Source organism: Giraffa tippelskirchi, chromosome 5 (genome assembly GCF_054371585.1).
Source record: "Giraffa tippelskirchi isolate mGirTip1 chromosome 5, T2T-mGirTip1v1.2.pri, whole genome shotgun sequence".
NCBI classification, from domain to species: Eukaryota; Metazoa; Chordata; class Mammalia; order Artiodactyla; family Giraffidae; genus Giraffa; species Giraffa tippelskirchi.
The window spans coordinates 102328009-102349484 of NC_137279.1; the positions used below are offsets into that span (position 1 = coordinate 102328009).

Consider the following 21476-nt stretch of genomic DNA (forward strand, 5'->3'; position numbering starts at 1 on the left):
TCATAATGTTCTCTGCTTTCACTGTGGTACTTATATTGTTTCCAATTTCTTATTTACTGGTCAAGTTTCAAACCCAAGTCAGTCGACCCAGGTGAACTAAGTCAGAGTGATTTTTTTGCACTCAATTTTTATATCAGGTGTGGTTTCTAGAGTGAGATGCATATCTGCTATATGTTTGGTGTTAGCATGCTGGCATGTGTGTCATAGTAATGTCAATGCCATGTAAGTGGAAGTGTGAAAGCCACTACTCCGTGTCCCTGTATGTGAGGCGTTACTGTACCATCACAGAGAAATCTGTCTGTTCATCAGCCTGTTATTTGGTCAGACCACTGAGCACCTACTGCTTTTTCTCTCTTCTGCCCCTGTAAAACCACGCTGTGTCTCACACACAAAACAGAGTTTTCTCCCTGTCATGGATCAGACCCTTGGCTTCACCACTCAAACATTCCATCAAAACCAGATAGGACTGTACAGTTTCTGATAAGTCTTGGCTTAGTCTTTTGCCGTCCCTCCCCACCAGGTTCAACAGACAGCTGCCACAGATGATAGAGAATGGAGTCCCACAGGACTCTCTAGATGAACACTACCTGACTTACTCAGTTCTTCCTGACCTGTCAGACTCCTTCTGGCCTTATCGGAGCAATGCCATCTTCTCACCTGAGGACGTGGATGTGTCTTATGCTCGGGATGTAACCAGTGAGTATTTTCTTGTGATAGAACTCCACCTATATGCCCAGGTAGACTCTGTACGCTTCGTACTCCCCACCTCTGGGGTGCTGAGGTTTGTCATCCCTGTTGGAAGCGCTGTAGACAGTGATTTGGATGAGACTCTGTGGTAGAGTTTTAAGTACAGACATCAGGTGGGTCAGGGAGCTCTCATTCATTTTTTGGCTCCGGGCTTGTCTCTGTCACCCTGACCCCAGTATCAGGCATTTGACACAAAGCACTTGTGACAACTCTCAACCACCTCAGCTGGAAATCCACAGGAGGTGTCTGTCAGAACTCGTTTGGAGCCAGTGTGTTGTTCCCCGCAATGAGTTAAATTTTTGTCAATGTTCGTGGCCTCTCCAGAAGTGATGACAGACTTGCCTCTTTATAAGGAGAGGTGATTTCCATCATGTGTTTTACTGCGCTCAGCCCCAGTCTCCCTTTTCTCGATGTTGGCAGGTCTTAGCTAAGATGGTATCTGACACCAAGACAGACACAACTGTCCCATTGCCTTGCTTGGATGTTTCCATGAAGTAAGGCTGGGCTCTGGCAGTTCCTCCAGCTTGAAATGGTCATGGTTTCTGTGTAGCACCAAAGATTCTTTTTGATTTGAAGGTTAATAGATTTCACTGGGCTTCCCTGGTGGCTCAGATGGTAAAGAATCTGCCCGCAATGCAGGAGACCCAGGTTCAATCCCTGTATCATGAAGATCCTCTGGACAAGAGAATGGCACCCACTCTAGTATTCTTGGGTGGAGAATTCAATGGACAGAGAGGAGCCTGGTGGGCTATAGTCCATGCGGTCACAAAGAGACCGCCACTACTGAGCGGCTAACGCTTTCACAATTCATCCATCACTCTAGTCTCAAGTATAAATTCCTCTAAACCATCAACAACCACATAGTCTGATGGGACCAAGCAGCACTATAGAAATAATTCTAGAAAATAACTCAGCTCATTTTCTAGCATCTCTGTGGAAAATACATTTTTAAGTGCTTCTACAGACTCAGAACGAAGGCTGTTGGGAGAGATACCAGATCAAGCAGCAAATTTCCTCGATGGGTCTGGAAGCAGTCCAGTCTAATTCTCATACGACTTAAGTGTCCTAGAATATCTTTGCTAAAGAATTATGTTCTTGCAATTAGAATATTAAGGTCCCTGTTGTATATGTGTTTCCTGAGTAGATATGTGTGAGATCTGATTTGCTTCTCATGACCTGCTGTCTCTGAATTTCCTACTAGACAATGAAAACGATCACAAGCAAGTGAGTGGACAAGAGCTCTCATTTCCCAGGTAATTTGAAAATCTGTGGGCTGTGAATGTCAGTGGTGACAGCAGGAGACCTCAGATCCAGAGAAAAATAGAAAGTACTCTATGTAACTCTTTCATCTATTCATGCAGCAGCAAGTATCTCTTTAGTAGTGTTGTCTATTTATGTTTCACAAGTTTCTGCGTTTCAGTTTTTCAATCCTTCAGGTTTAGTAATGTACAGTGAGTTGTCCCAGGTGAAATAACTAAACCTGGGAGTTCCTGTATTCGTGTGTTTTCTCCTGAGTGGTTAAAGTAGGGTGAGAGACTATGGGTCTTACACTGGTTTGGCATCAGCATGTTGGTAAATATTTGATTTCAAGGGAGGAAAATTGAACGATATTCATATTACAACAAAATATTGAAAAAAATAGTTCTTGAAGGCAGAATATCTAGTCTATACCTCCTTTTTCTCCAACTCTGAAAAACTGATCTTGAAGCTATATTTGTGCCAAGAAATATTTTAAAATTGAATGGAATAGAGTCCAAACTCAAACACATCTTTAACTTCTTAAAAGCCGTGTTCACTTGGACACAGGATATCCAGATCAATACAATCTGTGCAGAAAAGTCTGAACCACTGTCCCTGCCTTCTGTGTGTGCTGGGGGTGGTGACGTTAGCATGTAGGGAAAATTCCATCTCCTCCTTCAACCGCTGGTTGTGTGCCCAGTGCCCAGAGAACCTGCTGTCTCTCTCCTACCCCATGGCACCCACACTCCACTCCACATCAGGAGGAGTTACTTCCCTCCTTAAGGGGACTGCCCTTTTGCTTTCTGTGAGCAAACTCAATGCCTGTCATGAAAACCAGCCAGATAGCTTGGGGTCGAATCCTCTTAATTTTCTGTCATCCCTTCTCCACCTGACACAGCGTGAACTTGCTGGATGTTGAAAAGCAGGTGGTGTTCCAGCAATCCCAAGATGAATGTGTTTCAGTACCTTCCACTCTCCAGGAAGGTTCTGCCTGCAACCAGCCTTCCAGTGATGGAAAATTTGCATTTGATGAAGAGAATGTGGAGTCTGCCATGGATGGAGCCTGTGGTTGCTCTCATGCTGAAGAGGATGAAATTTCGACTGGTCTCCCAGGTAGTCTTCGATATATCTGTTAGTCTACTCTGGGAGAATGATCCCGTTTGATAGACCCTATGCTTCCATACTGAAGCCTGATTTGAACCAGACTCTATAGTTGCATTTAAAATGAGACATTCTATGAATGAACTTTTCTAAGTTCCCTGTCATGGTTGTCCCTGGGGTAAACCACTCTACCCAAGGTGGTCCAGCCAGACTCACCTGAACCTTAGCAATTGTGGCACAGGAGGTACAAAGGCTTCCTAATTTTGAATGAACCTCTTATCTCACAGGAAATGCTTTAATTGTCATTTCTGGGTAATGTCCCTGCGTTCCTACACCTGTCCAAGGCTTTTTGCAGTCTTGTTTATTTCTTTGGAGATGTCACGACTTTCGTTCACGTCTATCAACCCATAGCCTCTCTCTTTTCCTTGGACTTATCTTGTTCGAAGTTTCTGATAGCAGAAGGTAATGCGCACTGTCAGTTTTTGGTATGTTTCTCTGAGGTAACGGAAAAGGCAATGGGAACCCACTCCAGTACTCTTGCCTGGAAAATCCCATGGATGGAGTAGCCTGGTAGGCTCCATGGGGTCGCGAAGTCCATGGGGACACGACTGTGCGACTTCACTTTCACTTTTCACTTTCATGCATTGAGAAGGAAATGGCAACCCCCTCCAGTGTCTTGCCTGGAGAATCCCAGCGACGGGGGATCCTGGTGGTCTGCCGTCTATGAGGTCGCACAGACGGACACGACTGAAGCGACTTAGCAGCAGCAGCAGCAGCTCTGAGGGAAGACAGGGCCCTGGAACTTCCCAACCTGATGAATGGCCTCTGTTTGCAGCTTTGAGATTCATTTGACTTGATGGTGTGTGGATTCCACTCCCATTTAATCTCAGTGTGAAATCACTTATCCCATTAATAAACAACATTTCAGATGAAAAAAGCCTCAGTATTATAGCAGGCTGAGGATATAATTAAGTTGTTCCCCAGGAACTGTGGGGAAAAGGATATATTTAGCTGTTTGCACAGACTAGGGATCAGGATACTCTGCCGATGACATATCATCTCAAGGAAATTTGTCCAACGGCTCAAGAAGGAAACCCAGTGCCTTCTTCTGAAGCTCATTCTAGGGCCTCCTGGATTATTTCTGTCTCAATAGCCTGTTACCACATTCTGAAGATAGGCACAGGATTGGGCGTTTTGGAAAGGCATTTGCCTGACATAACTCTTCTGTTAATTTCTTTGCAGAAAACCAGAATGGTCACGATGACCTGAAAGGAGCAGCGGTTGTGGCCCCGAGGTAATTTTGAATATCTGTGGGCTCCTGTACAGTGATAACCTCTGCAGTCCTCTGATCCGGGGAAAGACAGAAAGTGCTGAATGTATTGTGTCGTCAGTTTTGCCCACCACTATTATTCTTTTTCATAATGTTCTCTGCTTTCACTGTGGTACTTATATTGTTTCCAATTTCTTATTTACTGGTCAAGTTTCAAACCCAAGTCAGTCGACCCAGGTGAACTAAGTCAGAGTGATTTTTTTGCACTCAATTTTTATATCAGGTGTGGTTTCTAGAGTGAGATGCATATCTGCTATATGTTTGGTGTTAGCATGCTGGCATGTGTGTCATAGTAATGTCAATGCCATGTAAGTGGAAGTGTGAAAGCCACTACTCCGTGTCCCTGTATGTGAGGCGTTACTGTACCATCACAGAGAAATCTGTCTGTTCATCAGCCTGTTATTTGGTCAGACCACTGAGCACCTACTGCTTTTTCTCTCTTCTGCCCCTGTAAAACCACGCTGTGTCTCACACACAAAACAGAGTTTTCTCCCTGTCATGGATCAGACCCTTGGCTTCACCACTCAAACATTCCATCAAAACCAGATAGGACTGTACAGTTTCTGATAAGTCTTGGCTTAGTCTTTTGCCGTCCCTCCCCACCAGGTTCAACAGACAGCTGCCACAGATGATAGAGAATGGAGTCCCACAGGACTCTCTAGATGAACACTACCTGACTTACTCAGTTCTTCCTGACCTGTCAGACTCCTTCTGGCCTTATCGGAGCAATGCCATCTTCTCACCTGAGGACGTGGATGTGTCTTATGCTCGGGATGTAACCAGTGAGTATTTTCTTGTGATAGAACTCCACCTATATGCCCAGGTAGACTCTGTACGCTTCGTACTCCCCACCTCTGGGGTGCTGAGGTTTGTCATCCCTGTTGGAAGCGCTGTAGACAGTGATTTGGATGAGACTCTGTGGTAGAGTTTTAAGTACAGACATCAGGTGGGTCAGGGAGCTCTCATTCATTTTTTGGCTCCGGGCTTGTCTCTGTCACCCTGACCCCAGTATCAGGCATTTGACACAAAGCACTTGTGACAACTCTCAACCACCTCAGCTGGAAATCCACAGGAGGTGTCTGTCAGAACTCGTTTGGAGCCAGTGTGTTGTTCCCCGCAATGAGTTAAATTTTTGTCAATGTTCGTGGCCTCTCCAGAAGTGATGACAGACTTGCCTCTTTATAAGGAGAGGTGATTTCCATCATGTGTTTTACTGCGCTCAGCCCCAGTCTCCCTTTTCTCGATGTTGGCAGGTCTTAGCTAAGATGGTATCTGACCCCAAGACAGACACAACTGTCCCATTGCCTTGCTTGGATGTTTCCATGAAGTAAGGCTGGGCTCTGGCAGTTCCTCCAGCTTGAAATGGTCATGGTTTCTGTGTAGCACCAAAGATTCTTTTTGATTTGAAGGTTAATAGATTTCACTGGGCTTCCCTGGTGGCTCAGATGGTAAAGAATCTGCCCGCAATGCAGGAGACCCAGGTTCAATCCCTGTATCATGAAGATCCTCTGGACAAGAGAATGGCACCCACTCTAGTATTCTTGGGTGGAGAATTCAATGGACAGAGAGGAGCCTGGTGGGCTATAGTCCATGCGGTCACAAAGAGACCGCCACTACTGAGCGGCTAACGCTTTCACAATTCATCCATCACTGTAGTCTCAAGTATAAATTCCTCTAAACCATCAACAACCACATAGTCTGATGGGACCAAGCAGCACTATAGAAATAATTCTAGAAAATAACTCAGCTCATTTTCTAGCATCTCTGTGGAAAATACATTTTTAAGTGCTTCTACAGACTCAGAACGAAGGCTGTTGGGAGAGATACCAGATCAAGCAGCAAATTTCCTCGATGGGTCTGGAAGCAGTCCAGTCTAATTCTCATACGACTTAAGTGTCCTAGAATATCTTTGCTAAAGAATTATGTTCTTGCAATTAGAATATTAAGGTCCCTGTTGTATATGTGTTTCCTGAGTAGATATGTGTGAGATCTGATTTGCTTCTCATGACCTGCTGTCTCTGAATTTCCTACTAGACAATGAAAACGATCACAAGCAAGTGAGTGGACAAGAGCTCTCATTTCCCAGGTAATTTGAAAATCTGTGGGCTGTGAATGTCAGTGGTGACAGCAGGAGACCTCAGATCCAGAGAAAAATAGAAAGTACTCTATGTAACTCTTTCATCTATTCATGCAGCAGCAAGTATCTCTTTAGTAGTGTTGTCTATTTATGTTTCACAAGTTTGTGCGTTTCAGTTTTTCAATCCTTCAGGTTTAGTAATGTACAGTGAGTTGTCCCAGGTGAAATAACTAAACCTGGGAGTTCCTGTATTCGTGTGTTTTCTCCTGAGTGGTTAAAGTAGGGTGAGAGACTATGGGTCTTACACTGGTTTGGCATCAGCATGTTGGTAAATATTTGATTTCAAGGGAGGAAAATTGAACGATATTCATATTACAACAAAATATTGAAAAAAATAGTTCTTGAAGGCAGAATATCTAGTCTATACCTCCTTTTTCTCCAACTCTGAAAAACTGATCTTGAAGCTATATTTGTGCCAAGAAATATTTTAAAATTGAATGGAATAGAGTCCAAACTCAAACACATCTTTAACTTCTTAAAAGCCGTGTTCACTTGGACACAGGATATCCAGATCAATACAATCTGTGCAGAAAAGTCTGAACCACTGTCCCTGCCTTCTGTGTGTGCTGGGGGTGGTGACGTTAGCATGTAGGGAAAATTCCATCTCCTCCTTCAACCGCTGGTTGTGTGCCCAGTGCCCAGAGAACCTGCTGTCTCTCTCCTACCCCATGGCACCCACACTCCACTCCACATCAGGAGGAGTTACTTCCCTCCTTAAGGGGACTGCCCTTTTGCTTTCTGTGAGCAAACTCAATGCCTGTCATGAAAACCAGCCAGATAGCTTGGGGTCGAATCCTCTTAATTTTCTGTCATCCCTTCTCCACCTGACACAGCGTGAACTTGCTGGATGTTGAAAAGCAGGTGGTGTTCCAGCAATCCCAAGATGAATGTGTTTCAGTACCTTCCACTCTCCAGGAAGGTTCTGCCTGCAACCAGCCTTCCAGTGATGGAAAATTTGCATTTGATGAAGAGAATGTGGAGTCTGCCATGGATGGAGCCTGTGGTTGCTCTCATGCTGAAGAGGATGAAATTTCGACTGGTCTCCCAGGTAGTCTTCGATATATCTGTTAGTCTACTCTGGGAGAATGATCCCGTTTGATAGACCCTATGCTTCCATACTGAAGCCTGATTTGAACCAGACTCTATAGTTGCATTTAAAATGAGACATTCTATGAATGAACTTTTCTAAGTTCCCTGTCATGGTTGTCCCTGGGGTAAACCACTCTACCCAAGGTGGTCCAGCCAGACTCACCTGAACCTTAGCAATTGTGGCACAGGAGGTACAAAGGCTTCCTAATTTTGAATGAACCTCTTATCTCACAGGAAATGCTTTAATTGTCATTTCTGGGTAATGTCCCTGCGTTCCTACACCTGTCCAAGGCTTTTTGCAGTCTTGTTTATTTCTTTGGAGATGTCACGACTTTCGTTCACGTCTATCAACCCATAGCCTCTCTCTTTTCCTTGGACTTATCTTGTTCGAAGTTTCTGATAGCAGAAGGTAATGCGCACTGTCAGTTTTTGGTATGTTTCTCTGAGGTAACGGAAAAGGCAATGGGAACCCACTCCAGTACTCTTGCCTGGAAAATCCCATGGATGGAGTAGCCTGGTAGGCTCCATGGGGTCGCGAAGTCCATGGGGACACGACTGTGCGACTTCACTTTCACTTTTCACTTTCATGCATTGAGAAGGAAATGGCAACCCCCTCCAGTGTCTTGCCTGGAGAATCCCAGCGACGGGGGATCCTGGTGGTCTGCCGTCTATGAGGTCGCACAGACGGACACGACTGAAGCGACTTAGCAGCAGCAGCAGCAGCTCTGAGGGAAGACAGGGCCCTGGAACTTCCCAACCTGATGAATGGCCTCTGTTTGCAGCTTTGAGATTCATTTGACTTGATGGTGTGTGGATTCCACTCCCATTTAATCTCAGTGTGAAATCACTTATCCCATTAATAAACAACATTTCAGATGAAAAAAGCCTCAGTATTATAGCAGGCTGAGGATATAATTAAGTTGTTCCCCAGGAACTGTGGGGAAAAGGATATATTTAGCTGTTTGCACAGACTAGGGATCAGGATACTCTGCCGATGACATATCATCTCAAGGAAATTTGTCCAACGGCTCAAGAAGGAAACCCAGTGCCTTCTTCTGAGGCTCATTCTAGGGCCTCCTGGATTATTTCTGTCTCAATAGCCTGTTACCACATTCTGAAGATAGGCACAGGATTGGGCGTTTTGGAAAGGCATTTGCCTGACATAACTCTTCTGTTAATTTCTTTGCAGAAAACCAGAATGGTCACGATGACCTGAAAGGAGCAGCGGTTGTGGCCCCGAGGTAATTTTGAATATCTGTGGGCTCCTGTACAGTGATAACCTCTGCAGTCCTCTGATCCGGGGAAAGACAGAAAGTGCTGAATGTATTGTGTCGTCAGTTTTGCCCACCACTATTATTCTTTTTCATAATGTTCTCTGCTTTCACTGTGGTACTTATATTGTTTCCAATTTCTTATTTACTGGTCAAGTTTCAAACCCAAGTCAGTCGACCCAGGTGAACTAAGTCAGAGTGATTTTTTTGCACTCAATTTTTATATCAGGTGTGGTTTCTAGAGTGAGATGCATATCTGCTATATGTTTGGTGTTAGCATGCTGGCATGTGTGTCATAGTAATGTCAATGCCATGTAAGTGGAAGTGTGAAAGCCACTACTCCGTGTCCCTGTATGTGAGGCGTTACTGTACCATCACAGAGAAATCTGTCTGTTCATCAGCCTGTTATTTGGTCAGACCACTGAGCACCTACTGCTTTTTCTCTCTTCTGCCCCTGTAAAACCACGCTGTGTCTCACACACAAAACAGAGTTTTCTCCCTGTCATGGATCAGACCCTTGGCTTCACCACTCAAACATTCCATCAAAACCAGATAGGACTGTACAGTTTCTGATAAGTCTTGGCTTAGTCTTTTGCCGTCCCTCCCCACCAGGTTCAACAGACAGCTGCCACAGATGATAGAGAATGGAGTCCCACAGGACTCTCTAGATGAACACTACCTGACTTACTCAGTTCTTCCTGACCTGTCAGACTCCTTCTGGCCTTATCGGAGCAATGCCATCTTCTCACCTGAGGACGTGGATGTGTCTTATGCTCGGGATGTAACCAGTGAGTATTTTCTTGTGATAGAACTCCACCTATATGCCCAGGTAGACTCTGTACGCTTCGTACTCCCCACCTCTGGGGTGCTGAGGTTTGTCATCCCTGTTGGAAGCGCTGTAGACAGTGATTTGGATGAGACTCTGTGGTAGAGTTTTAAGTACAGACATCAGGTGGGTCAGGGAGCTCTCATTCATTTTTTGGCTCCGGGCTTGTCTCTGTCACCCTGACCCCAGTATCAGGCATTTGACACAAAGCACTTGTGACAACTCTCAACCACCTCAGCTGGAAATCCACAGGAGGTGTCTGTCAGAACTCGTTTGGAGCCAGTGTGTTGTTCCCCGCAATGAGTTAAATTTTTGTCAATGTTCGTGGCCTCTCCAGAAGTGATGACAGACTTGCCTCTTTATAAGGAGAGGTGATTTCCATCATGTGTTTTACTGCGCTCAGCCCCAGTCTCCCTTTTCTCGATGTTGGCAGGTCTTAGCTAAGATGGTATCTGACCCCAAGACAGACACAACTGTCCCATTGCCTTGCTTGGATGTTTCCATGAAGTAAGGCTGGGCTCTGGCAGTTCCTCCAGCTTGAAATGGTCATGGTTTCTGTGTAGCACCAAAGATTCTTTTTGATTTGAAGGTTAATAGATTTCACTGGGCTTCCCTGGTGGCTCAGATGGTAAAGAATCTGCCCGCAATGCAGGAGACCCAGGTTCAATCCCTGTATCATGAAGATCCTCTGGACAAGAGAATGGCACCCACTCTAGTATTCTTGGGTGGAGAATTCAATGGACAGAGAGGAGCCTGGTGGGCTATAGTCCATGCGGTCACAAAGAGACCGCCACTACTGAGCGGCTAACGCTTTCACAATTCATCCATCACTGTAGTCTCAAGTATAAATTCCTCTAAACCATCAACAACCACATAGTCTGATGGGACCAAGCAGCACTATAGAAATAATTCTAGAAAATAACTCAGCTCATTTTCTAGCATCTCTGTGGAAAATACATTTTTAAGTGCTTCTACAGACTCAGAACGAAGGCTGTTGGGAGAGATACCAGATCAAGCAGCAAATTTCCTCGATGGGTCTGGAAGCAGTCCAGTCTAATTCTCATACGACTTAAGTGTCCTAGAATATCTTTGCTAAAGAATTATGTTCTTGCAATTAGAATATTAAGGTCCCTGTTGTATATGTGTTTCCTGAGTAGATATGTGTGAGATCTGATTTGCTTCTCATGACCTGCTGTCTCTGAATTTCCTACTAGACAATGAAAACGATCACAAGCAAGTGAGTGGACAAGAGCTCTCATTTCCCAGGTAATTTGAAAATCTGTGGGCTGTGAATGTCAGTGGTGACAGCAGGAGACCTCAGATCCAGAGAAAAATAGAAAGTACTCTATGTAACTCTTTCATCTATTCATGCAGCAGCAAGTATCTCTTTAGTAGTGTTGTCTATTTATGTTTCACAAGTTTGTGCGTTTCAGTTTTTCAATCCTTCAGGTTTAGTAATGTACAGTGAGTTGTCCCAGGTGAAATAACTAAACCTGGGAGTTCCTGTATTCGTGTGTTTTCTCCTGAGTGGTTAAAGTAGGGTGAGAGACTATGGGTCTTACACTGGTTTGGCATCAGCATGTTGGTAAATATTTGATTTCAAGGGAGGAAAATTGAACGATATTCATATTACAACAAAATATTGAAAAAAATAGTTCTTGAAGGCAGAATATCTAGTCTATACCTCCTTTTTCTCCAACTCTGAAAAACTGATCTTGAAGCTATATTTGTGCCAAGAAATATTTTAAAATTGAATGGAATAGAGTCCAAACTCAAACACATCTTTAACTTCTTAAAAGCCGTGTTCACTTGGACACAGGATATCCAGATCAATACAATCTGTGCAGAAAAGTCTGAACCACTGTCCCTGCCTTCTGTGTGTGCTGGGGGTGGTGACGTTAGCATGTAGGGAAAATTCCATCTCCTCCTTCAACCGCTGGTTGTGTGCCCAGTGCCCAGAGAACCTGCTGTCTCTCTCCTACCCCATGGCACCCACACTCCACTCCACATCAGGAGGAGTTACTTCCCTCCTTAAGGGGACTGCCCTTTTGCTTTCTGTGAGCAAACTCAATGCCTGTCATGAAAACCAGCCAGATAGCTTGGGGTCGAATCCTCTTAATTTTCTGTCATCCCTTCTCCACCTGACACAGCATGAACTTGCTGGATGTTGAAAAGCAGGTGGTGTTCCAGCAATCCCAAGATGAATGTGTTTCAGTACCTTCCACTCTCCAGGAAGGTTCTGCCTGCAACCAGCCTTCCAGTGATGGAAAATTTGCATTTGATGAAGAGAATGTGGAGTCTGCCATGGATGGAGCCTGTGGTTGCTCTCATGCTGAAGAGGATGAAATTTCGACTGGTCTCCCAGGTAGTCTTCGATATATCTGTTAGTCTACTCTGGGAGAATGATCCCGTTTGATAGACCCTATGCTTCCATACTGAAGCCTGATTTGAACCAGACTCTATAGTTGCATTTAAAATGAGACATTCTATGAATGAACTTTTCTAAGTTCCCTGTCATGGTTGTCCCTGGGGTAAACCACTCTACCCAAGGTGGTCCAGCCAGACTCACCTGAACCTTAGCAATTGTGGCACAGGAGGTACAAAGGCTTCCTAATTTTGAATGAACCTCTTATCTCACAGGAAATGCTTTAATTGTCATTTCTGGGTAATGTCCCTGCGTTCCTACACCTGTCCAAGGCTTTTTGCAGTCTTGTTTATTTCTTTGGAGATGTCACGACTTTCGTTCACGTCTATCAACCCATAGCCTCTCTCTTTTCCTTGGACTTATCTTGTTCGAAGTTTCTGATAGCAGAAGGTAATGCGCACTGTCAGTTTTTGGTATGTTTCTCTGAGGTAACGGAAAAGGCAATGGGAACCCACTCCAGTACTCTTGCCTGGAAAATCCCATGGATGGAGTAGCCTGGTAGGCTCCATGGGGTCGCGAAGTCCATGGGGACACGACTGTGCGACTTCTCTTTCACTTTTCACTTTCATGCATTGAGAAGGAAATGGCAACCCCCTCCAGTGTCTTGCCTGGAGAATCCCAGCGACGGGGGATCCTGGTGGTCTGCCGTCTATGAGGTCGCACAGACGGACACGACTGAAGCGACTTAGCAGCAGCAGCAGCAGCTCTGAGGGAAGACAGGGCCCTGGAACTTCCCAACCTGATGAATGGCCTCTGTTTGCAGCTTTGAGATTCATTTGACTTGATGGTGTGTGGATTCCACTCCCATTTAATCTCAGTGTGAAATCACTTATCCCATTAATAAACAACATTTCAGATGAAAAAAGCCTGAGTATTATAGCAGGCTGAGGATATAATTAAGTTGTTCCCCAGGAACTGTGGGGAAAAGGATATATTTAGCTGTTTGCACAGACTAGGGATCAGGATACTCTGCCGATGACATATCATCTCAAGGAAATTTGTCCAACGGCTCAAGAAGGAAACCCAGTGCCTTCTTCTGAGGCTCATTCTAGGGCCTCCTGGATTATTTCTGTCTCAATAGCCTGTTACCACATGCTGAAGATAGGCACAGGATTGGGCGTTTTGGAAAGGCATTTGCCTGACATAACTCTTCTGTTAATTTCTTTGCAGAAAACCAGAATGGTCACGATGACCTGAAAGGAGCAGCGGTTGTGGCCCCGAGGTAATTTTGAATATCTGTGGGCTCCTGTACAGTGATAACCTCTGCAGTCCTCTGATCCGGGGAAAGACAGAAAGTGCTGAATGTATTGTGTCGTCAGTTTTGCCCACCACTATTATTCTTTTTCATAATGTTCTCTGCTTTCACTGTGGTACTTATATTGTTTCCAATTTCTTATTTACTGGTCAAGTTTCAAACCCAAGTCAGTCGACCCAGGTGAACTAAGTCAGAGTGATGTTTTTGCACTCAATTTCTATATCAGGTGTGGTTTCTAGAGTGAGATGCATATCTGCTATATGTTTGGTGTTAGCATGCTGGCATGTGTGTCATAGTAATGTCAATGCCATGTAAGTGGAAGTGTGAAAGCCACTACTCCGTGTCCCTGTATGTGAGGCGTGACTGTACCATCACAGAGAAATCTGTCTGTTCATCAGCCTGTTATTTGGTCAGACCACTGAGCACCTACTGCTTTTTCTCTCTTCTGCCGCTGTAAAACCACGCTGTGTCTCACACACAAAACAGAGTTTTCTCCCTGTCATGGATCAGACCCTTGGCTTCACCACTCAAACATTCCATCAAAACCAGATAGGACTGTACAGTTTCTGTTAAGTCTTGGCTTAGTCTTTTGCCGTCCCTCCCCACCAGGTTCAACAGACAGCTGCCACAGATGATAGAGAATGGAGTCCCACAGGACTCTCTAGATGAACACTACCTGACTTACTCAGTTCTTCCTGACCTGTCAGACTCCTTCTGGCCTTCTTGGAGCAATGCCATCTTCTCACCTGAGGACGTGGATGTGTCTTATGCTCGGGATGTAACCAGTGAGTATTCTCTTGTGATAGAACTCCACCTATATGCCCAGGTAGACTCTGTACGCTTCGTACTCCCCACCTCTGGGGTGCTGAGGTTTGTCATCCCTGTTGGAAGCGCTGTAGACAGTGATTTGGATGAGACTCTGTGGTAGACTTTTAAGTACAGACATCAGGTGGGTCAGGGAGCTCTCATTCATTTTTTGGCTCCGGGCTTGTCTCTGTCACCCTGACCCCAGTATCAGGCATTTGACACAAAGCACTTGTGACAACTCTCAACCACCTCAGCTGGAAATCCACAGGAGGTGTCTGTCAGAACTCGTTTGGAGCCAGTGTGTTGTTCCCCGCAATGAGTTAAATTTTTGTCAATGTTCGTGGCCTCTCCAGAAGTGATGACAGACTTGCCTCTTTATAAGGAGAGGTGATTTCCATCATGTGTTTTACTGCGCTCAGCCCCAGTCTCCCTTTTCTCGATGTTGGCAGGTCTTAGCTAAGATGGTATCTGACCCCAAGACAGACACAACTGTCCCATTGCCTTGCTTGGATGTTTCCATGAAGTAAGGCTGGGCTCTGGCAGTTCCTCCAGCTTGAAATGGTCATGGTTTCTGTGTAGCACCAAAGATTCTTTTTGATTTGAAGGTTAATAGATTTCACTGGGCTTCCCTGGTGGCTCAGATGGTAAAGAATCTGCCCGCAATGCAGGAGACCCAGGTTCAATCCCTGTATCATGAAGATCCTCTGGACAAGAGAATGGCACCCACTCTAGTATTCTTGGGTGGAGAATTCAATGGACAGAGAGGAGCCTGGTGGGCTATAGTCCATGCGGTCACAAAGAGACCGCCACTACTGAGCGGCTAACGCTTTCACAATTCACCCATCACTCTAGTCTCAAGTATAAATTCCTCTAAACCATCAACAACCACATAGTCTGATGGGACCAAGAAGCACTATAGAAATAATTCTAGAAAATAACTCAGCTCATTTTCTAGCATCTCTGTGGAAAATACATTTTTAAGTGCTTCTACAGACTCAGAACGAAGGCTGTTGGGAGAGATACCAGATCAAGCAGCAAATTTCCTCGATGGGTCTGGAAGCAGTCCAGTCTAATTCTCATACGACTTAAGTGTCCTAGAATATCTTTGCTAAAGAATTATGTTCTTGCAATTAGAATATTAAGGTCCCTGTTGTATATGTGTTTCCTGAGTAGATATGTGTGAGATCTGATTTGCTTCTCATGACCTGCTGTCTCTGAATTTCCTACTAGACAATGAAAACGATCACAAGCAAGTGAGTGGACAAGAGCTCTCATTTCCCAGGTAATTTGAAGATCTGTGGGCTGTGAATGTCAGTGGTGACAGCAGGAGACCTCAGATCCAGAGAAAAATAGAAAGTACTCTATGTAACTCTTTCATCTATTCATGCAGCAGCAAGTATCTCTTTAGTAGTGTTGTCTATTTATGTTTCACAAGTTTGTGCGTTTCAGTTTTTCAATCCTTCAAGTTTAGTAATGTACAGTGAGTTGTCCCAGGTGAAATAACTAAACCTGGGAGTTCCTGTATTCATGTGTTTTCTCCTGAGTGGTTAAAGTAGGGTGAGAGACTATGGGTCTTACACTGGTTTGGCATCAGCATGTTGGTAAATATTTGATTTCAAGGGAGGAAAATCGAACGATATTCATATTACAACAAAATATTGAAAAAAATAGTTCTTGAAGGCAGAATATCTAGTCTATACCTCCTTTTTCTCCAACTCTGAAAAACTGATCTTGAAGCTATATTTGTGCCAAGAAATATTTTAAAATTGAATGGAATAGAGTCCAAACTCAAACACATCTTTAACTTCTTAAAAGCCGTGTTCACTTGGACACAGGATATCCAGATCAATACAATCTGTGCAGAAAAGTCTGAACCACTGTCCCTGCCTTCTGTGTGTGCTGGGGGTGGTGACGTTAGCATGTAGGGAAAATTCCATCTCCTCCTTCAACCGCTGGTTGTGTGCCCAGTGCCCAGAGAACCTGCTGTCTCTCTCCTACCCCATGGCACCCACACTCCACTCCACATCAGGAGGAGTTACTTCCCTCCTTAAGGGGACTGCCCTTTTGCTTTCTGTGAGCAAACTCAATGCCTGTCATGAAAACCAGCCAGATAGCTTGGGGTCGAATCCTCTTAATTTTCTGTCATCCCTTCTCCACCTGACACAGCGTGAACTTGCTGGATGTTGAAAAGCAGGTGGTGTTCCAGCAATCCCAAGATGAATGTGTTTCAGTACCTTCCACTCTCCAGGAAGGTTCTGCCTGCAACCAGCCTTCCAGTGATGGAAAATTTGCATTTGATGAAGAGAATGTGGAGTCTGCCATGGATGGAGCCTGTGGTTGCTCTCATGCTGAAGAGGATGAAATTTCGACTGGTCTCCCAGGTAGTCTTCGATATATCTGTTAGTCTACTCTGGGAGAATGATCCCGTTTGATAGACCCTATGCTTCCATACTGAAGCCTGATTTGAACCAGACTCTATAGTTGCATTTAAAATGAGACATTCTATGAATGAACTTTTCTAAGTTCCCTGTCATGGTTGTCCCTGGGGTAAACCACTCTACCCAAGGTGGTCCAGCCAGACTCACCTGAACCTTAGCAATTGTGGCACAGGAGGTACAAAGGCTTCCTAATTTTGAATGAACCTCTTATCTCACAGGAAATGCTTTAATTGTCATTTCTGGGTAATGTCCCTGCGTTCCTACACCTGTCCAAGGCTTTTTGCAGTCTTGTTTATTTCTTTGGAGATGTCACGACTTTCGTTCACGTCTATCAACCCATAGCCTCTCTCTTTTCCTTGGACTTATCTTGTTCGAAGTTTCTGATAGCAGAAGGTAATGCGCACTGTCAGTTTTTGGTATGTTTCTCTGAGGTAACGGAAAAGGCAATGGGAACCCACTCCAGTACTCTTGCCTGGAAAATCCCATGGATGGAGTAGCCTGGTAGGCTCCATGGGGTCGCGAAGTCCATGGGGACACGACTGTGCGACTTCTCTTTCACTTTTCACTTTCATGCATTGAGAAGGAAATGGCAACCCCCTCCAGTGTCTTGCCTGGAGAATCCCAGCGACGGGGGATCCTGGTGGTCTGCCGTCTATGAGGTCGCACAGACGGACACGACTGAAGCGACTTAGCAGCAGCAGCAGCAGCTCTGAGGGAAGACAGGGCCCTGGAACTTCCCAACCTGATGAATGGCCTCTGTTTGCAGCTTTGAGATTCATTTGACTTGATGGTGTGTGGATTCCACTCCCATTTAATCTCAGTGTGAAATCACTTATCCCATTAATAAACAACATTTCAGATGAAAAAAGCCTGAGTATTATAGCAGGCTGAGGATATAATTAAGTTGTTCCCCAGGAACTGTGGGGAAAAGGATATATTTAGCTGTTTGCACAGACTAGGGATCAGGATACTCTGCCGATGACATATCATCTCAAGGAAATTTGTCCAACGGCTCAAGAAGGAAACCCAGTGCCTTCTTCTGAGGCTCATTCTAGGGCCTCCTGGATTATTTCTGTCTCAATAGCCTGTTACCACATGCTGAAGATAGGCACAGGATTGGGCGTTTTGGAAAGGCATTTGCCTGACATAACTCTTCTGTTAATTTCTTTGCAGAAAACCAGAATGGTCACGATGACCTGAAAGGAGCAGCGGTTGTGGCCCCGAGGTAATTTTGAATATCTGTGGGCTCCTGTACAGTGATAACCTCTGCAGTCCTCTGATCCGGGGAAAGACAGAAAGTGCTGAATGTATTGTGTCGTCAGTTTTGCCCACCACTATTATTCTTTTTCATAATGTTCTCTGCTTTCACTGTGGTACTTATATTGTTTCCAATTTCTTATTTACTGGTCAAGTTTCAAACCCAAGTCAGTCGACCCAGGTGAACTAAGTCAGAGTGATGTTTTTGCACTCAATTTCTATATCAGGTGTGGTTTCTAGAGTGAGATGCATATCTGCTATATGTTTGGTGTTAGCATGCTGGCATGTGTGTCATAGTAATGTCAATGCCATGTAAGTGGAAGTGTGAAAGCCACTACTCCGTGTCCCTGTATGTGAGGCGTGACTGTACCATCACAGAGAAATCTGTCTGTTCATCAGCCTGTTATTTAGTCAGACCACTGAGCACCTACTGCTTTTTCTCTCTTCTGCCGCTGTAAAACCACGCTGTGTCTCACACACAAAACAGAGTTTTCTCCCTGTCATGGATCAGACCCTTGGCTTCACCACTCAAACATTCCATCAAAACCAGATAGGACTGTACAGTTTCTGTTAAGTCTTGGCTTAGTCTTTTGCCGTCCCTCCCCACCAGGTTCAACAGACAGCTGCCACAGATGATAGAGAATGGAGTCCCACAGGACTCTCTAGATGAACACTACCTGACTTACTCAGTTCTTCCTGACCTGTCAGACTCCTTCTGGCCTTATCGGAGCAATGCCATCTTCTCACCTGAGGACGTGGATGTGTCTTATGCTCGAGATGTAACCAGTGAGTATTCTCTTGTGATAGAACTCCACCTATATGCCCAGGTAGACTCTGTACGCTTCGTACTCCCCACCTCTGGGGTGCTGAGGTTTGTCATCCCTGTTGGAAGCGCTGTAGACAGTGATTTGGATGAGACTCTGTGGTAGACTTTTAAGTACAGACATCAGGTGGGTCAGGGAGCTCTCATTCATTTTTTGGCTCCGGGCTTGTCTCTGTCACCCTGACCCCAGTATCAGGCATTTGACACAAAGCACTTGTGACAACTCTCAACCACCTCAGCTGGAAATCCACAGGAGGTGTCTGTCAGAACTCGTTTGGAGCCAGTGTGTTGTTCCCCACAATGAGTTAAATTTTTGTCAATGTTCGTGGCCTCTCCAGAAGTGATGACAGACTTGCCTCTTTATAAGGAGAGGTGATTTCCATCATGTGTTTTACTGCGCTCAGCCCCAGTCTCCCTTTTCTCGATGTTGGCAGGTCTTAGCTAAGATGGTATCTGACACCAAGACAGACACAACTGTCCCATTGCCTTGCTTGGATGTTTCCATGAAGTAAGGCTGGGCTCTGGCAGTTCCTCCAGCTTCAAATGGTCATGGTTTCTGTGTAGCACCAAAGATTCTTTTTGATTTGAAGGTTAATAGATTTCACTGGGCTTCCCTGGTGGCTCAGATGGTAAAGAATCTGCCCGCAATGCAGGAGACCCAGGTTCAATCCCTGTATCATGAAGATCCTCTGGACAAGAGAATGGCACCCACTCTAGTATTCTTGGGTGGAGAATTCAATGGACAGAGAGGAGCCTGGTGGGCTATAGTCCATGCGGTCACAAAGAAACCGCCACTACTGAGCGGCTAACGCTTTCACAATTCACCCATCACTCTAGTCTCAAGTATGAATTCCTCTAAACCATCAACAACCACATAGTCTGATGGGACCAAGCAGCACTATAGAAATAATTCTAGAAAATAACTCAGCTCATTTTCTAGCATCTCTGTGGAAAATACATTTTTAAGTGCTTCTACAGACTCAGAACGAAGGCTGTTGGGAGAGATACCAGATCAAGCAGCAAATTTCCTCGATGGGTCTGGAAGCAGTCCAGTCTAATTCTCATACGACTTAAGTGTCCTAGAATATCTTTGCTAAAGAATTATGTTCTTGCAATTAGAATATTAAGGTCCCTGTTGTATATGTGTTTCCTGAGTAGATATGTGTGAGATCTGATTTGCTTCTCATGACCTGCTGTCTCTGAATTTCCTACTAGACAATGAAAACGATCACAAGCGAGTGAGTGGACAAGAGCTCTCATTTCCCAGGTAATTTGAAAATCTGTGGGCTGTGAATGTCAGTGGTGACAGCAGGAGACCTCAGATCCAGAGAAAAATAGAAAGTACTCTATGTAACTCTTTCATGTATTCATGCAGCAGCAAGTATCTCTTTAGTAGTGTTGTCTATTTATGTTTCACAAGTTTGTGCGTTTCAGTTTTTCAATCCTTCAAGTTTAGTAATGTACAGTGAGTTGTCCCAGGTGAAATAACTAAACCTGGGAGTTCCTGTATTCGTGTGTTTTCTCCTGAGTGGTTAAAGTAGGGTGAGAGACTATGGGTCTTACACTGGTTTGGCATCAGCATGTTGGTAAATATTTGATTTCAAGGGAGGAAAATCGAACGATATTCATATTACAACAAAATATTGAAAAAAATAGTTCTTGAAGGCAGAATATCTAGTCTATACCTCCTTTTTCTCCAACTCTGAAAAACTGATCTTGAAGCTATATTTGTGCCAAGAAATATTTTAAAATTGAATGGAATAGAGTCCAAACTCAAACACATCTTTAACTTCTTAAAAGCTGTGTTCACTTGGACACAGGATATCCAGATCAATACAATCTGTGCAGAAAAGTCTGAACCACTGTCCCTGCCTTCTGTGTGTGCTGGGGGTGGTGACGTTAGCATGTAGGGAAAATTCCATCTCCTCCTTCAACCGCTGGTTGTGTGCCCAGTGCCCAGAGAACCTGCTGTCTCTCTCCTACCCCATGGCACCCACACTCCACTCCACATCAGGAGGAGTTACTTCCCTCCTTAAGGGGACTGCCCTTTTGCTTTCTGTGAGCAAACTCAATGCCTGTCATGAAAACCAGCCAGATAGCTTGGGGTCGAATCCTCTTAATTTTCTGTCATCCCTTCTCCACCTGACACAGCGTGAACTTGCTGGATGTTGAAAAGCAGGTGGTGTTCCAGCAATCCCAAGATGAATGTGTTTCAGTACCTTCCACTCTCCAGGAAGGTTCTGCCTGCAACCAGCCTTCCAGTGATGGAAAATTTGCATTTGATGAAGAGAATGTGGAGTCTGCCATGGATGGAGCCTGTGGTTGCTCTCATGCTGAAGAGGATGAAATTTCGACTGGTCTCCCAGGTAGTCTTCGATATATCTGTTAGTCTACTCTGGGAGAATGATCCCGTTTGATAGACCCTATGCTTCCATACTGAAGCCTGATTTGAACCAGACTCTATAGTTGCATTTAAAATGAGACATTCTATGAATGAACTTTTCTAAGTTCCCTGTCATGGTTGTCCCTGGGGTAAACCACTCTACCCAAGGTGGTCCAGCCAGACTCACATGAACCTTAGCAATTGTGGCACAGGAGGTACAAAGGCTTCCTAATTTTGAATGAACCTCTTATCTCACAGGAAATGTTTTAATTCTCATTTCTGGGTAATGTCCCTGCGTTCCTACACCTGTCCAAGGCTTTTTGCAGTCTTGTTTATTTCTTTGGAGAT

The 21476-nt window shown here is 44.7% G+C and overlaps 1 protein-coding gene and 1 long non-coding RNA gene across 2 annotated transcripts in view; one reads left to right on the forward strand and one right to left on the reverse strand.

Annotated features, from left to right (window-relative positions):
• LOC145504771 (uncharacterized) overlaps window positions 1–21476 on the reverse strand; it is a 375749-nt gene that overhangs the window by 221893 nt on the left and 132380 nt on the right. The gene's annotated exons all lie outside the window — the stretch shown is intronic.
• Window positions 1–21476, forward strand: part of LOC145504750 (NBPF family member NBPF10-like) — a 190939-nt gene that overhangs the window by 40657 nt on the left and 128806 nt on the right. Inside the window, exons 20-38 of the mRNA XM_081486057.1 lie at window positions 521–696; window positions 1949–2000; window positions 2885–3099; window positions 4330–4381; window positions 5024–5199; window positions 6452–6503; window positions 7388–7602; window positions 8833–8884; window positions 9527–9702; window positions 10955–11006; window positions 11891–12105; window positions 13336–13387; window positions 14030–14205; window positions 15458–15509; window positions 16394–16608; window positions 17839–17890; window positions 18533–18708; window positions 19961–20012; window positions 20897–21111. Of these exons, the coding sequence (XP_081342183.1) occupies window positions 521–696; window positions 1949–2000; window positions 2885–3099; window positions 4330–4381; window positions 5024–5199; window positions 6452–6503; window positions 7388–7602; window positions 8833–8884; window positions 9527–9702; window positions 10955–11006; window positions 11891–12105; window positions 13336–13387; window positions 14030–14205; window positions 15458–15509; window positions 16394–16608; window positions 17839–17890; window positions 18533–18708; window positions 19961–20012; window positions 20897–21111 (2423 nt within the window). The remainder of the gene's footprint in view (window positions 1–520; window positions 697–1948; window positions 2001–2884; window positions 3100–4329; window positions 4382–5023; window positions 5200–6451; window positions 6504–7387; window positions 7603–8832; window positions 8885–9526; window positions 9703–10954; window positions 11007–11890; window positions 12106–13335; window positions 13388–14029; window positions 14206–15457; window positions 15510–16393; window positions 16609–17838; window positions 17891–18532; window positions 18709–19960; window positions 20013–20896; window positions 21112–21476) is intronic.